Here is a 17,307-nt window from a genome sequence, read left to right as displayed (position 1 = left end):
CTTGCAGAAGGAGCCCTGTGATTCTTTAATATTTTCAATGACCACTTTTTTAAAAACTCTAAGTTCAGCAGAGTGATTGTCACAGTATCTTGTATTATTTAAGAGTCTTACACTCCATATAATTCCACATTTAAGCGTTGAGATACCAGTTTGGTTTGAGAGAATAATGCCATTCTTATTTAGAATGCACATACTGGTTCCTTCCATTTGGACTCAGAAGGAATTGTAGGGTTATAGATGAAGTCAGTGTAAACAGTGGTTTTATCAGTGTCGTGAGCCAGAAAAATAAGTGATTATTACACTGGCCCAGATTAAGCAAGTCACAAAGTCATGTACATGGTGCTGTCCTTGTCACAGACATTACATTACACAAACTGTTCTCCGAAGTGAGGGAATTTGTCCCTTAGAAATTGCTCATTGGAACACTTGGACATCATGTATCATGTTAAAGATCTATAAATGTCATCTCAATAGGGTAGATATGATGCATGGTAATATCCTCCCCATATCTGCATAGCGTTCTTCTGCTCAACAGATTGTCACGATGCATTGTATCACAGAGTTCCACTCTAGTGCTTTCAGAAAAGTTGAGAAGCCCCATGAGAGCATTCTTCAGTCATTGCTGCAGGGACTAAAATACCAGGAGAGCAGGAAGTCATTCTTAGGACTTGACAAAATACCCTAATCTCTGAATTTATTTATTATGTAGTTACTACAAAGTATGAATGTAATATTTATGATTGAGTGCATTTTTATTGTTAAAAAATATGTCCATTTTTGTTTGTGAGATGAGTAGAATCTAGAATCTAGCAACACTGTATTTTTCCTGTTTCATTGCCAATCCAGAATTTGTTTATATAATTTATTCATATAATTGTTAAGAATACGTACGCTGAAGGCAGACAAACCTGAGTGTGTATCCCAGATTGCTCAGTTTTGACCCATGGGACCTTGGGCAAGGTTTAACCTCTGCAATTTTGTTTTCTGTTGTACAAAATAAGAATTCTCCAACTACCAACTTCATAGGGTTACTGTGTAGGACTAAAATAGGATTATGTATGGACAAAGCTTATCACAGGATTAGGTACCTAAGAAGTGTTCAATAAATATGTTATCCACCCATTAACAAATGCTCCTTGTTACAGTATCACTGTAATAGAGCAAATGTTGCTGACACCCTGAACAAAATAAGATAACTTAGAGTTTTCATGAGTCTGGGTTTTTTTTTACTTTCAGTGTTCTCATCTTCCAATTCGCCCTTGACTATTTCCCACAGGCACTTAGAGGAGAAATTGCACCTCTCAAAGAGAATGTAAGCCACATCAATGACCTTGCTCGCCAACTCACCACATTGGGCATTCAGCTGTCCCCATATAACCTCAGCACTCTGGAAGACCTGAACACCAGATGGAAGCTTCTGCAGGTAGGCACAACTTAAGCATTTCAATTCCTTCTGACAGTTAGAGAATACGCAGATAAGACTTATTTGTAGGGAACAGTGAAAGTAATTTCTCATGTGATACTCATGATAATATTTTGTGAGTGTAGGATATTTCGTATTATTTTATAGTCATCTATATTTGTGTTTTCAAGCCTATTAATATTAACTTTTTAAATGACTTAGACTTTACTATATCTTGGAATAAACCTAGAAAACAATGCTAAATCATGACAGAAGAACTAAATTACTGGCATAGAATTACTTTGTACTATTATTACTTGGATTCCTAAAACGTCTTTGAGGATCCTCATTTAAACAAAAGGCACATTCTAAATGTTTTAAAGAAAGAATACCCATACATGGAAGTTTTTCATAGGCTTCTGCAATAAACCCATACATGGAAGTTTTTCATAGGTTTCTACAATAAATAAATGGAATGTAGTTGTGCTCAAGGTCACCTTACTGCCTTTGGGATCTGTGGCAAGTTATTTAACTTTTCTGAGCCTCAGTCTTTCATCTGAAGAAAATGGGAGTATTAAATGTTTCTAAAATATGGGTCTATTAGGACAAGTAAGTCACAATACATGGAAGGTGCCTAGCCACGTAATAAACACTGTAAATTCTATTTCTTGGTGTTATTCTGGTTATAATTGTTATTATTACAGCATACAAGTGTTGGAATCAAACTTACTGAGTGACCTTGAAGTCACTTGACCTCTCTGATTGTCCATTTCCTCATCTCTAACATGCTGGCTGTAATATTAAAGGAACTATTTCATATAGAGTTGTTAGTATAGCACCTGGATCACAGTAAGAACTCAGAAAATGTAATGTTGGAGGAGGGGTATCTATATATTCCCTGCATGAAGGACACTGTTATACCCCCAAACCCTAAAATTAGTTTGACCATGGAATTAGAGACGTCTTTTCTTTTTCCGGTTTCATGAGATGTGCAGAGTATGCTCCTGAGGACAGAGAGGATTGAGGAAACTGGATTTTAAAATACTTGCTTTCAGTGTTTTAATAAGAAAAAAATGATAAACCAGATTATTTTTCCTATTGGCAGTCCATTTCGAGGTGTGATTTAAAGTCCTGTTAAAGAGTTGCTAGATCTTTAATAAAAACAAGTTCTGAACCCAAGACCTCTTGAGATCACATGTAATTTAATTCTTGTTGTGATGGATAGTCTTGAAATATTTGTATGGTAGATAAATAGCATTGACTAAACCAAGACAATAGTTAAGAGATTACATGCATTTGCATTTCTATGTCTGTTTGCTCCCTGGAGGTTAAGTACTATTAAAATATTATCAATTTCATCCTTAGTATATTTTTCATTCTAAACATAAATAAGGAATGTAATAAATGTCCAAGGAAAACCAATGGGCACATTTGCTCCATTCAAGTTGCGGTGAACTATTATCTTAAAATTTCTTTTAGAGAGCTGAATGCCCACATTAGCTTTCAGAATGTGGTCGAAGATTTGTGACTGACAATGGCATGTAAATTTACAAATGGGATAAAAAGATTATGACTGATTGGAAAAGTTAAAAAAAATCAATGCTGGAGTTCCCGTCGTGGCGCAGTGGTTAACGAATCCGACTAGGAACCATGAGGTTGCGGGTTCGGTCCCTGGCCTTGCTCAGTGGGTTAAGGATCCGGCATTGCCGTGAGCTGTGGTGTAGGTTGCAGACGCTGCTCGGATCCCACGTTGCTGTGGCTCTGGCGTAGGCCGGCGGCTACAGCTCCAATTGGACCCCTAGCCTGGGAACCTCCATATGCCACATGGGAGTGGCCGTAGAAATAGCAAAAAGACAAAAAAAAAATCAATGCTAACTGATCCATTATAGTTGTATTATTTATTTAAACATAAAGTATGAAAAATATTAATAGCTTAATTTTTATCCATTCTTTAAAATGAATAAGGACATGACTATAAATATAGGGAAGTACATAAAAGAAGATAGTGTGATGTACTAAAGAGTATGGGAGTGAATGTTAGAAGAACTAAGTCCAAATCAAACTTGGCTATTATTTGACCATGTTATCTTGGGAATGGTTATTGACCTCCCTCAGCTTTTATTTCTTCATTTGTAAAATGAGATAATGCATTTTGTCTTTTTTTCAGGGGGGGAGATGAAAATTTTCATTTATTTCAATTGAATTTCATTAAAAAGTTCTATAATGATGTTAAAGCAGAAATAAAGCAGAAACATATTTAACTGCTTTTAACTTCTAAAGACCAAATAAACATGTACACATTTCAAATATTTCCATCTTTTTTTTAACAATCCTATCATTCTGTATCTAGATGTCTGGAGGAGATACACATAGGACAAAATTTAGTTTAGAGTCATTGGAGTTACTTCCTCTTCATAATACAAATGTAGCATGTTGGAATTATGTTCCTCATTCTATAATTCTAAATTTTTTGTATAATTCTAACTTATAAACCCCCTTGTCCCCAAACACACATACACACAGCCCTCTTCCATTAAACAGTTCAGTTTGTAGTATATGTGTTTATTGTGTCAGATTCCACATGTTGCTATTTTGGGTTTTTTTTTTTTTTAATTACTCAATGAAGTTTATTTTTTTATTTTATTTTTTATTTTTTTATTTCCCCAATGCATTATTTTTTGTTCCTACTGTACAGCACGGTGACCCAGTTACACATATATGTATATATTCTTTTTTCTCACATTATCATGTTCCAGCATAAGTGACTAGACATAGTTTCCAGCGCTATACAGCAGGATCTCATTCCAAAGGCAATAACCTGCATCTATTAACCCCAAGCTGCCCAACCAAACCACTCCCTCACCATCACCCTTGTCAACCACAAGTCTATTCTCCAAGTCCATGATTTTCTTTTCTGTGGAAAGGTTCATTTGTGCCATATATTAGATTCCAGATATAAGTGATATCATATGGTATTTGTCTTTCTCTTTCTGACTTACTTCACTCAGGATGAGTCTCTCGTTCTATCCATGTTGCTGCAAATGGCATTATTTCATTCTTTTTTATGGCTGAATAGTATTCCATTGTGTATATATACCACATCTTCCTAATCCAATCATCTGTCAATGGACATTTGGGTTGTTTCCATGTCTTGGCTATTGTGAACAGTGCTGCAATGAACATGCAGGTGCATGAGTCTGTTTTAAGGAAAGTTTTGTCTGGATATATACCCAAGAGTGGGATTGCTGGGTCATATGGTAGTTCTACGTATAGTTTTCTAACATACCTCCATACTATTCTCCATAGTGGTTGTACCAGCTTACATTCCCACCAACAGTGCCAGAGGGTCCCCTTTTCTCCACACCCCCTCTAACATTTGTTATTTGTGGACTTATTAATGATGGTATTCTGACTGGTGTGAGGTGGTATCTCATGGTAGTTTTGATTTTAGCATTACTAGCATTTCTCTAATAATCAGGGATGTTGAGTGTTTTTTCACATGCTTGTTGGCCATCTATATATCTTCCTTGGAGAAATGTCTATTCACGTCTTTGGCCCATTTTTCCATTGGGTTGTTGGCTTTTTTGCTGTTGAGTTGTATAAGTTGTTTGTGTGTTTTAGAGATTAAGCCCTTGTCCATTGCATCATTTGGAACTATTTTCTCCCATTCTGTAAGCTGTCTTTTTGTTTTCTTTTTGGTTTCCTTTGCTGTGCAAAAACTGTCAGTTTGATTAGGTCCCATTGGTTTATTTTTGCTTTTATTTCTATTGCTTTGGGAGACTGACCTGAGAAAACATTTGTAAGGTTGTCCTCAGAGAATGTTTTGCCTATGTTCTGTTCCAGGAGTTTGGTGGTGTCTTGTCTTATATTTAAGTCTTTCAGCTGTTTTGAGTTTAATTTCATGCATTTGAGTTTCATTGATTTGCATGCAGCTGGCCAGGTTTCTCAGCAATATTTGCTGAAAAAGCTGTCTTTTTCCCATTTTATGTTCTTGCCGCCTTTGTTAAATATTAATTAATCGTAGGTGTCTTGGTTTATTTCTGGGTTCTCTATTCTGTTCCATTGGTCTGTCTGTCTGTTTTGGTACCAGTACCACAATGTCTTGTTGACTGTGGCTTTGTAATATTGCTTCAAGTCTGGAAGAGTTATGCTTCCTGCTTGGTTTTTGTTCCTCAGAATTGCTTTGGCAATTCTGGGTGTTTCATAGTTCCATATAAATTTTTGGATTGTTTGTTCTAATTCTGTGAAAAATGTCATGGGTAATTTGATAGGGATTGCATTGAATCTGCAGATTGCTTTGGGTAGTATGGCCATTTTTATAGCCATACCACCCTGAACGTGCCCAATCTCATCAATGAATTTTATTACATTTATAGTTATACAACGATCATCACAACCAAATTTTATAGCATTTCCATCCCAAACCCTCAGTGCATCCCTGCATCCCCCATACTTTATCCTTTGGAAACCATAAGTTTCTGAAAGTCTGTGAGTCAGTATCTGTTCTGCAAAAAAGTTCATTACATCCTTTTTTAGATTCCATGTGTAAGCATTTGATGTTGGTGACTCATTGTCTGGCTGACTTCACTTAGCATGATAATTTCTAGGTCCATCCATGTTGATGCAAATGCCATTATCTCTTTCCTTTCAATGGCTAATATTCCATTGTGTATATGTACCACATCTTCTTTAGCCACTCCTCTGTCAATGGACATTTAGGTTGTTTCCATGTCTTGGCTATTGCAAATAGTGCTGCAATGAACATCGGAGTACACATGTCTTTGCGAGTCATGGTTTTCTCTGGATAGATGCCCAGGAGTGGGATTGCTGGATCAAATGGTAGTTCTATTTTGAGTTTTCTGAGGCATCTCCATACTGTTTTCCACAGTGTTTGCACTAATTTACATTCCCACCAACGGTTTAATAGGGTTCCTTTTTCTCTACACGCTCTCCACACTTATTGCTTCTAGACTTTTGATAATGGCCACTCTGACTGGTGTAATATGGTCATATGTTGCTATTTTTGAATGTTAAAAAGTGTTTTTTAGCAGAAAGCTGATAAATCCAAAGTTTGGGGTTACAACGGAGTCAAGTTGATTCCATTTTCTTTGACCATAATTCTAACCACTCTGATATATTATAATGTGAGTTATTGTTCAGAAAGTGAACAAAGCAAGAAGTGAGGTTCACATCAAACAACTTGATCCTTATTCTTGGAAGAGCAACTCATGTTACCTGTCAAGGACATCTCACATTTACAAGAATGTATGTAAGACTATAGCATTACCCAGCTTATGTGGAGAGGAGTGTGAGGCCACTGTTATTATGACATCATATTTCTATGAAAGTAAAGAAGTCATTCACTTACAGTGCCATTTCACAACTAAAATCGTGATAAAAGTAAATGTGAGCTCATCTTTCCTTTTCTGTCTGCTAAGACAAAGAAAAGTCAAGAATGGAGAGTTGGGGTAGTGAGAAAGCATATATAAACCTACGAGTCTTAAATTTGAGCAAATAGTGTAACAGAAGAAATAGAGTTATATACTACCAGGCTCTGCCTACCTGATATAAGAATATCCTGAGTTTAGTTATATCATCCATTAATTTTTACTTTAAAAGAAAACCATGCTCACTTTTTGGCTGTGTATAATATCTCTCAAAATCATAGAAATGTTTAAACCACATAGATAGGAACATTAATATCAGCATAAGAACCAATGATAATGTATCTACACATAGAAATAGAATGAATTCCACAAATAGAAGTGTAGAGACATTTGCTTGCCTATTTGAAACTCTCTGTGGCAACAAAATCCTTTTTTCTCCCTCAGAATGGACACGTAGGTATGGATGTTTCTGAGACTACTGGACAATGGGCTTTTGGCATACAAAACCATCATTCCTTGTGGTTACCAAGATTTTTCATGTACATTATCTCACTTAATCCTCAAAATACTATAATTTATTATGATTATGCATTATAGTATCACTATTCCCTTTTACAGTAAGGAAACAGAGACATTAAGTGACACAGTCACAGTCACAGAGCTTTTAAGTGTCAGTCAAGATCTGAATCAGATATGAACTGCAACTCTCTGCCTTTTTTGTTTCTTCTCACAATCCTGTTTAGACTTAACAAAGTCATACTTTAAAGCCATTTTGAGCAACACAATACTTCACTTCTCTCCATGCTTCCCCTTTTTAAAAACATTCTCAAGTATATTAACTTTGAACTTTTCCTTTTACAAAGCAATGGATTAATGAGCCCAGTTCATTGTACCCCTTAAAATCACACCTGTCATTTCAAATATAAAATTACAAAGTATTATATTCCTCATTGTGTTTAGAACTCAGCAATTGTACTAAAATCAACCAAAAGTGATGTTAATGAATTAGCTCTTAAAGTGGAACCAATGTTACTATCTGACCCAGTAGAAAGAAGTATTGAAACCAAATGGGAAGAAAATTAAACTGACGATAAACTTTTCTAATCTTAAAGCAGTGAACACACATTCAGTGCCATAGTAGTGCTCTTTATTCACCAATACCATATTATAAGGAATGTTCTATAAGGAAGTATTAGTAGGGAATGTTTAACCATTTCTCTATATCATGCATGAGTAAACCTACAAATAGCAATAGGAGCTTAAATACACTTTAATACAGAGTAAATGCTTTATTGATTGTAGGAGGTATGAAATGTGATCACTTGAAAATAGACATTTCCATGCAAGACATTCTTTAAATATGCTTAAGGGCAGCATCATGAATTATGTATGTTTTTAAAGGTTTCCTAAGATTCCTCCAAAGTAATGTGCTCATTTATATACTCCATCTTCACATCTCTGTGGTAACTTTCTGTTACAGGGATCTAGACCCTCATCTTCTACATACTCTGTTCCTTCTTCCATTCTTTTCTTCTTCAGTCAACACCGATTAAGTTGCTATTGTGTACCAAGCAGGCATTGAAATTGTACTTTCTGGTCCAAGGACATACTAACTAACCCAAGCTTGCTTCACTGCTTTGGCCATCCTAGGTAAAGTTTTATAGATGAATTTTCTTTCACTGCTTCCACAATGGGCCACTCTCTCTCCTTTTCTCCATCTTATAAACAAAATATATATATGTTATTACAACGCTAATATTTAAAAAGTAATACTTTTTCAGATCTCTGGTTTACAAGTTCTTCAATAATTTTTGCCTGGGAGTTTGGTCTGTGTAATCAGATTAGCAAGATTTGTGGAAGGACATGGAAACATATTTATCCTGTTAACAGAAATATGTACATGGCTTAATTTTTTGAGAAAAACGAAACAAGATTTTTAATTTAAAAAGTAAAAATTCCAACAGAGCAAGCAGATTATGTTCTTTGGTGAGATAGGTGTTTGAAGCAGGCTTTTATTTATGTATATTTGCCTGTCCTTATCATCATTAAGCACATGATTTTGCCTTTAAATGTGTTGAGAGACTTTGAACATTTTCCTCACGCTCTTCTCTGTTTTTAAGGACCTTGTACTTATCATTTTACATTATGGTTTATGGGGTCCCTTCTAGGCAGGAATTATGGGTGAGCTGGGCACTCTGTACTTACAGATAATGTGGACACATTACAGCACCTGTGAGTGAGAAGAGGCCATCCAAATTTTTTCACTTCAGTTTTGCTAAGGGTGGGTTCTCCTGATGTCTTCTTAGTGTGCCCTTCCTTGACTTTTTCTTTAACAATACCAAAACTGATTCTGCTTGTTGTTAGATCATGGAACTCAGAAGATAATAAGAAGTCTCTAGCCGTTCTCAAAGGAAGTATGAAAATATATATCAGTGGTTCTCAAGTCTTAGTGAGCACCAGAATCACCTGGAAGACTTATTAAAACAGAGATCACTGTATCTTCACCATGTGGGGGCCTCACTTCCAGAGTTTCTGATTCAGTTGGTCTGGGGTGGGGCCTGATATTCTGCATTTCCAACAAGCTCCCAAGTGAGGTTGATACTGCTGATCCAGGGCCCACACTTTAAGGAACATTTTCCTACATTAAACACATGTTGGGTATAGCCAGGATTAAAAGATTAAATATGTATTAAAAAAAGATTAAATATATATGTATGTGTGTGTGTATGTACATATGTGTGTGTGTGTGTATATATAAATGTATGACTTCTGTAAGACACTTTGAGAAGCTTAGAATTGATTGTGGAAAATAAGTATAATGTGATCAGAAAATTCTCTATTAAAGGAATGATACAGTGCTACAGGGACATGGAGACCCAAACACTTAACTTGTCTTTGAGGCAGAAAGAGGAGGGGGAAGGGAAAATTTTGGTAGCATCCTACTAATACCATTTGCAGCTATATGAATTTATAACTATCAATCCATAAATGTAGGTGTGGTTAAATATAATAATGTAAATATGAATTTATAGTTATTATATTTTAAGACATATGATCTAGAACTATCTTGTCCACTCTGGTAACTGCATATGGATACTGAGCCCTTAAATTTACCCAGTCCAAATTCAGATGTGTTGCAAAAGTAATATACACATCCGTTTTCAAAGACTTAGTACCAAGAACAGAATGAAACATATCTCATTAATATGTTTATATTGATTATATGTTGAAGTGATACTATTTTGATGTATTTGGCTAAGTAAAATATATGATTATAAATAATCTTACCCATTTTTTTTATTATATGGGTATTTCTCCTAAAAATGAACAAAGTAAGCCTGTCACTTCAAGTAAAACATCTGACAATATTTGTTTCTTTTTTAGCTTTTTTAATGTGTGTACTAGAAAATTTTAAATAACATATGCAGCATGATATTTCTTTTGGATAGTGCTTGTCTAGAAAGTAGTTCTCAAAACCTTGCAAGGATAAGAGTCACTTGCAGAGCTTGGTAGAACACCCCCTAGCACTCAGGAGGTATTGGATGAAGCCTGTGATTCTGCATTTCTGTCAAGCTCCCAGGAGATGCTGTTGGTCTATGACCACGTATAAAAATTAGTTCCCAAACTATGGGTCACATAGTTTTACAGAGAAGACTAAAAATTTATTTTTTTCATTAAGCACCATCTTTAGTTTGAATACAAAATTGTCTTGCCTATATACCAATATTTTTCATAAATATGTAAATGCATTTTTGCGAAACACATACAGATTTTTATCAGCCGGTTACTTTTTCACAATTAACAGATACTAAGTAGTACTTTCATCATATGGAGATCCTCTAATCTTGGAGTATTAATAAAGGATCCACAGGCTTGTAAAAGTTGAAAGCCACTATCCAAAAATCTTGTGGTAACATGGGAAAAGTTACTCTAACACATTCTAAACTGTAGGTAGCTCTTATAAAAATATTTCAGCTATAATATCAAGTTTGATGTGCCCATTGGCAGGAGTTCTTAAAAAGTTGAAGGGAAAAGAAGATGAAAAGAACAAAGAGGAAAGAAGAATGTGTTTATTTTAGAAAAGGTTAGGTCATAGAAGGATTGGTTGTTATTAGGAATAGAATAATTCATGAATAAAAGAACAATTAAGTTCTTGGAAAACATATTTTCAGTAAAGAGAGAACAGTCATTTATGCTTAACCGCAGCTCTGTTTAAAAGAAAAAAAGGAAATGAACAAGGCCCTTTAAAGATTTAAAGAAATGAGTAAATCTAAATGTCCAGGATAGTTACAGCCCTTAAAACACACTTAGGTCAAAGTGTACTGTCAAGCTTATGGACATTTTCCTCAGTCAGTGTAGTTGATAATGTTTTTACAGCTAATTGTACTTTATTCAAAAGGAATGGTACTGAAGTCGCCCAGATAACCTTGAAAGTAATGTGGACCAGATGTTCCAGGGTCCATCCTCCTCACTCCAAGAAGAATAATCTAGTTTTCAAGGGCATACTTTATTTAAAAAAAAAAAAAGCCATGAGGATGTGTGAGACTCTAGGGGAAAAAAATGAATCATGTACAAAGTGTGACCGAAAAAAATTTATGAGAAATAAAATGAGAGTGAAGCCAGTTGGAGTCAAAGAGATATTTATTAGTTGGAGAGAATAAAAGACATATTATTTTTTTAGAGATTTTATCAAATGGACCAAAATCATTCTGAAGTCAAAGTTTGGTTACCTGAATACCTCATCTTTTCTGTACTCTTTATTTTCTGATTTGTTTTCATCAGGGACTGTTACTGCTATTCTGAAGCCAGCTACTATGGCAATCCAGATAAGTGTTTTATTATTGTTTTTGAAAGATGTAATATGTTCCTATTAAATGTGTTCAAACAGCAGTTTCATGTACATATACCTGTATTTCTTTGAGCTTCTTGATCTCCCTTTTAGCTTCTTTTCAGAATACGCTGATAATTATGGGTACTCAAAATCGCATTAATGCTCATACTTTATTTTCCCTCTCCTTTACTGCACAACTGACATTCGCCCTTTCCTCGAATCATTCACTGCTTTATTCTTTATTCTTCTAAGTGTCCTTCTCCCTTCAGCCTGACCTCCCTCCTTCACTGCATCCTGACCCCGCCCCACCCATTCTCCTGTGTTTGTTTGCCCTGGTGGTTTGCTGCTTTGCTTTTCCCACTCTCCCGCTGCGTGTGAAACACTCTGCCAGCAGCTGCTCACATTTCCCAGGCTACGTCATGCACAGCATTCAAAGAGCTGCTGTTCTCACATTTTCACCAGAAAGACTCCCCCTCGCCTCCTTCCCTCTGCATTCCTCTAGAAATAACCCCCTTTCAGCCCATATGAAAAGCTGCATGTGAAAGCCAGCTCTGTAAGTAGGACTGGAAACCAGCTTATGAAATTCAGAAATGCTATTTTTAAAGGTCAGTACCACAGAGGGAATTGAAATTACTAGGTTGTCTTAATATTTCTTTATTCTTAGAAATTCTATAATGTCCTTAAAATAATTACCATTATGGTATAAATTCTCCCTTCAATTAATGTATTCATTAATTTCAGGGCTAGAGATGTTGTTGGATTATTAGAAATACAGGGGTTTTTTTACACAGGGCCATACTTTATTGGCCCAATGCAGTTGCACGGTATAGATTTGAGAAGAACTGATTTTAGTGAGTATTGTGCATTACTGAAATTAACAATGAGCACTTACCTAGCACTTATTGCATGCCATTCACTATTCTAAGTATGTTTACCAGTATCGTATTCATGTTTTTAAGCCTTACAGTCACCCTTCGAGGTAGATATTATTTTTATTCTCATTTTGTAAATGAAGAAAATGAGAAACCAGAATGTTAGGTTGCTTGCCTGCGGTCACATAGCTGGAAAGTGAGAAAGCCAGGATTTGAACCCAGGCAGTCTGACTGGGGAGTCAGTACCACTTCTTTGTTATAAAGTTAGATAGACATGACAGTTTTTCCTCTTCATTTACAATTCAGACATTTAAACAAAGAGTATAACTTCCTCCTTACGTTTGTTTATTAATTTGTCAGGAATCACCTGCATTCAGAGTTTAGGAAATGAAGATGTAAAGTAGGATAGTTAGAGAAGTTCCCTGGTGGCCTGGTGGTTGAGGATTCAGCTTTGCCACTGCTGTGGCTTGGGTTCAGTCTCTGGCCTGGAAACTTTTGCATGCCGGGGGAATGGCCAAAAAATTAAAAATAAAAAAATATGAGTTCCCATTGTGGCTCAGCAGGTTAAGAACCTGACTAGTATCCATGAGGATACATGTTTGATCCCTGGCCTCACTCAGTGGGTTAAGGATCCAGCCTTGCTGCAAGCTCCAGTGTAGGCCACATATGCAGCTCAGATCCCACATTGCTGTGGCTATGGTGTAGGCCTGCAGCTGCAGCTCCAATTCAACCCCTAGCCTGAGAACATCCATATGCTGCAGGTGTGGCCCTAAAAAGCAAAAGTAAATAAATAAATAAATTTTTTTAAAAATAAAGTAAGATGGGTCTGTTAATCTCAGACCACAATCTCAGGAATAGCCTGTTTGGCACAGAGCCTGAATCATTCACAGATTAAAAAGGAGCATCTCATCTGTAGGGTCAGGAGAGCTTAATCATCAAATTAATCCTGAAGGAGCAGAAATCCTCCTTCATTCAATAAATCTTTTTCATTTAATGTATATTTTTCTGGTTCCCACGCTCTGCTGGAGTCTGTGCTATATAGTAGGGATGCAGTCATGGAAACACTAGGCAGGCTCTGTTCTAATGGAGGTTATAGTCTCTTGTTAAGAGAGACATTTTAAAAAATCCTCATATAATACTAATTACAAATTGTGCTAATTGTGGTAAGAGAAAATGCAGGGCATGTAGTAAGGACCAAGGGTGTGTGTGTGTGTGTGTGTGTGTGTTACAGAGAGGGTGGGCCAATCAGGAAAGATTCTCAGAGAAAGTATTTTAAATGGCCTGAAGCTTGGGACTAACACACTCAACATAGTAGTAAAATGCCAGTATGTAAACTTAATAACTATGGATCATTTGAAATAATGGACTGCAGAGGTAATGTATAATTATGTCACATTGAAAGACAGTTTCCTATTATTCTCTGTCACAGCCAGCATCCTGTTTGCTCACTTCACGACACTTAGGAAAATCTATAGCTATGTGTTTTGCCTGTCTGCCCCACATGATTGTCATCCCCATAAGGGCAAAGGCCCTGACTATCATATCTACTGACACTTGGCAGTATCCTTTACATAGTAGGTATTCAATAAATATTTCTTGAATTGCTAAATGCATGAAATTAAAAGCAAAAATGCTGTTGAAAACTATAAGTGGAAAATTATACCACAGGGGGTATATTAGGAAACAGAGCTATCATTTCTGAAGAAACAGTATTCGTATCTAGATCTGTAGATTTATAAAGTTAAACAATGCTTAAATAATTTTCCATAAATCCCCCAAAAAGAAAAATAATTGATCAAAAATTAAATGTGCATCCTGGAGTTCCCATTGTGGCTCAGTGGTTAACAAACCTGACGAGGATCCATGAGGATGCAGGTTTGATGCCTGACCTTGCTTAGTGGATTAAGGATCAGACATTGCTGTGAGCTGTGGTGTAGGTCACAGACATGGCTTGGAGCCCATGTTGCTGTGGCTGTGGTGTAGGCCAGCAGCTACAGCATCAATGTGATCCCTAGCCTGGGAACCTCCATATGCCGTGGGTGTGGCCCTAAAAAGACAAAAGACAAAAAAAATTAAATGTGCATCCTTTACTCTTGAGTGAACATGGTTCACTCATATCCTAGACCTTTATCATCAATTAATGTGTGCTGTGATGACATAGAATATACTTAATATTACCTTTGGAGGAAAATGAGATAAAATAGTGTTTTTTTTCCTCTCTCCTTCCTTTAATTTAGGTATAATTGACATATAATTATATTTGTTTCAAGTGTACGACATAATGATTCGGTATTTGTTTATATTGTGAAATGATCACCCAATTGGTCTAGTTAATATTGGTCACCATATCTACTTATAAAATCTTTTTTTTCTTGTGATGAGGACTTCTAATATATACTCTTTTGGCATCTTTCATACAAGTAATGCAGTATTATTAACCATGGCCATTATGCTGTACGTTACATCCCCATGACTTATATATTTTACAAGTGGATGTTTGTGTCTTTTGACCCCCTTTACCCATTTCACCTACCAACCCCCCCCCACGTCTGGAAACCACCAGTCTCTTCTCTGTATCTATAAATTCACTTTGTGTTTTGTTTTAGATTCCACATATCAGCGAAATCTTACAGCATTTGTCTTTCTCTGTCTGACTGATTTCACTTATGCATAATGCCCTCAAGGCCCATCCATATTGTCACCAATAGCAAGATTTCTTGTATATTTTCTTTATCCATTCACCTGACTTTGGGCACTTAGGTCATTTCTATATCTTGGCTATTATAAACAATGCTGCAATGAATTTGTAGAAAATGTAGGTGAATTTGAATTTTCTGTTTTATATAAATGGGATAAACAATATACACTTTGTTTTGCTCTCATTTCTTTCTGTCCGCATACTTGAGATTCATCTACATTGTTATGTGTATCAATAGTGTATCCCTGTTTGTTCCATTATGTGAAAATACTGTAGTTTGTTTATTCATTCACCTTTTAATGGACTTTTGTGTTGTTTGCAGTTTGAGGATATTACAAATAAAGCTACTCTGAACATTCATGTATAAGTCTTTAGATGGACTTATATTTTTCTTTCTCTTGAATAATTGCCTAGGAGAGGGATAGCTAGATTATGTGGTAGGTATGTGATTAATCTGTTAAGAAACTGTCAAACTCTTTTCCAAAGTAACTGCCATTTTACATTCCCACCAACAGTGCATGGGAATTCCAAATCCTTCATACCTTCCCTAAATTTTGATATGGTCAATCTATAAATTTTACCCAATCTCATTGTGGTTTTGATTTGCATTGTGCTAATGTCTAATGGTGTAACTGTTCCAGTTTTCTTATGATTAGTACTGGCATGGTGTGAATTTTTTTCCATTCTTTTGCTTTTAGCCTATTTATGTTTTTATATTTAAGGCACATTTCTTATAGGCAGCATATAATTGGATTTTGCTCTTTTTAAAATCCAATCTACAATCACTTTTAATAGGGAATATTTAAACCATTTATATTAATGTGATTATTGATATAGTTAGGTGTAAACCTATCATCAAGCTATTTATTTTTGCTTCATCCCATTGATTCTTTGCTTATTCCTCTTTTTCTGTTTTCATTTAGATTAATTGGAATTAATGAATCCATTAGCTCCTATGTTGGTATATTAGCTAGCTATAACTTTATTTTAGTGATTGCTTTAGGGTTTATAGTATACATCTTTAACTTATCACTTTAACTTTGAGAGTGGAATGAGACCACTTCACATATGATATAAAAACTTTCAATAATGTATTTCTATTTCTCCCTTTCCAAAGTATGTGCTCTTATTTGATCCTTTGGGGTCTTTTAAGATTAAGTAGTATTAGATCAATAGTCTAGGGCTAATTATTCCCCACTACTGAGACAAGACCCTTCTGTGTCCTCTGCCCTATGAATCATGAAGTCTCCAGTATGATTGGTAGGGAGTAGGCATGGCTCCCTTGCCATACATGAGTACTGGACACTATTACATCTAATCCTTCCTGGTGATTTTTCCCATCCCCCTACCCCACCCTTGTAGTTTCCTCATATATGTGTTAATCAGTACTTAGCTGAATATTTGAGGGAGATCCTCTATAGATCTCTCAGGTTCTGTACAGCCTTCTCCTCTCTCAGCTTTTGTCCTATGAACACAAGCTTTTCCTAGTCTTCCCAGACTCAGTTCCATCTCCTCAACTCAAGAAGTTTGCCAAGATCCCCCTGGGTTTTCTTCCCCATGCTGTCATCTGGAAACTCTCTCAAAGTAGTAAGCTAGGAATACCCAGGGGTTCACCTCATAGGTTTTCCATCTCTCAAGGGTCACTGTGCTTATTTGGCTGATATCCATAGTCTTACAGTTTGTTGTTACATGTGTTTTGTCCATGTTTTAGTTATTTCAAGACAGAGGCTAAATTTGGTCCTAATTACTCCATCTTGTTCAGTAACAGAGGTCCTAAAATAGCTTTTGAAGTACTGGTGTTTTTTTTTCCTTGATTTGGAGATCATATGCAAAAATAACATTGGAGGAAAATATGTAATTAGTTGATAGTGGGCAATCCTCCAGACACAGAGATGGTAATAGACACCAACATTGCATATACTTTGTTTTTCTTTCATAATAGCAGTGATTGCCTTACACAGTTTCCTTCATACTTTTTTGTCTAATTGCATTTAGGGCCTTGCTTTTGCAATCAAGTTGGCTAAGCCTCAGGCCTCAGTCTGTATTGAAAGAATCTGGCCAGAGCCTAAAGACAAAGCTATGTAACAAGGTGTTCCAAGCATAAATCAGCCAATAGT

The 17,307-nt window shown here is 35.9% G+C and overlaps 1 protein-coding gene across 6 annotated transcripts in view; it reads left to right on the top strand.

Moving 5' to 3' along the window:
• Positions 1–17,307, top strand: part of DMD (dystrophin) — a 2,144,556-nt gene that overhangs the window by 1,820,900 nt on the left and 306,349 nt on the right. For all 6 annotated transcript variants that reach the window (XM_047764837.1, XM_047764839.1, XM_047764840.1 and 3 more), the window contains one exon: positions 1,277–1,423. In XM_047764837.1, the coding sequence (XP_047620793.1) occupies positions 1,277–1,423 (147 nt within the window). The remainder of the gene's footprint in view (positions 1–1,276; positions 1,424–17,307) is intronic.

Source organism: Phacochoerus africanus, chromosome X, assembly GCF_016906955.1.
Source record: "Phacochoerus africanus isolate WHEZ1 chromosome X, ROS_Pafr_v1, whole genome shotgun sequence".
In the NCBI taxonomy this organism is placed as follows: domain Eukaryota; kingdom Metazoa; phylum Chordata; class Mammalia; order Artiodactyla; family Suidae; genus Phacochoerus; species Phacochoerus africanus.
This window is presented reverse-complemented; position numbering and strand designations above follow the sequence as displayed.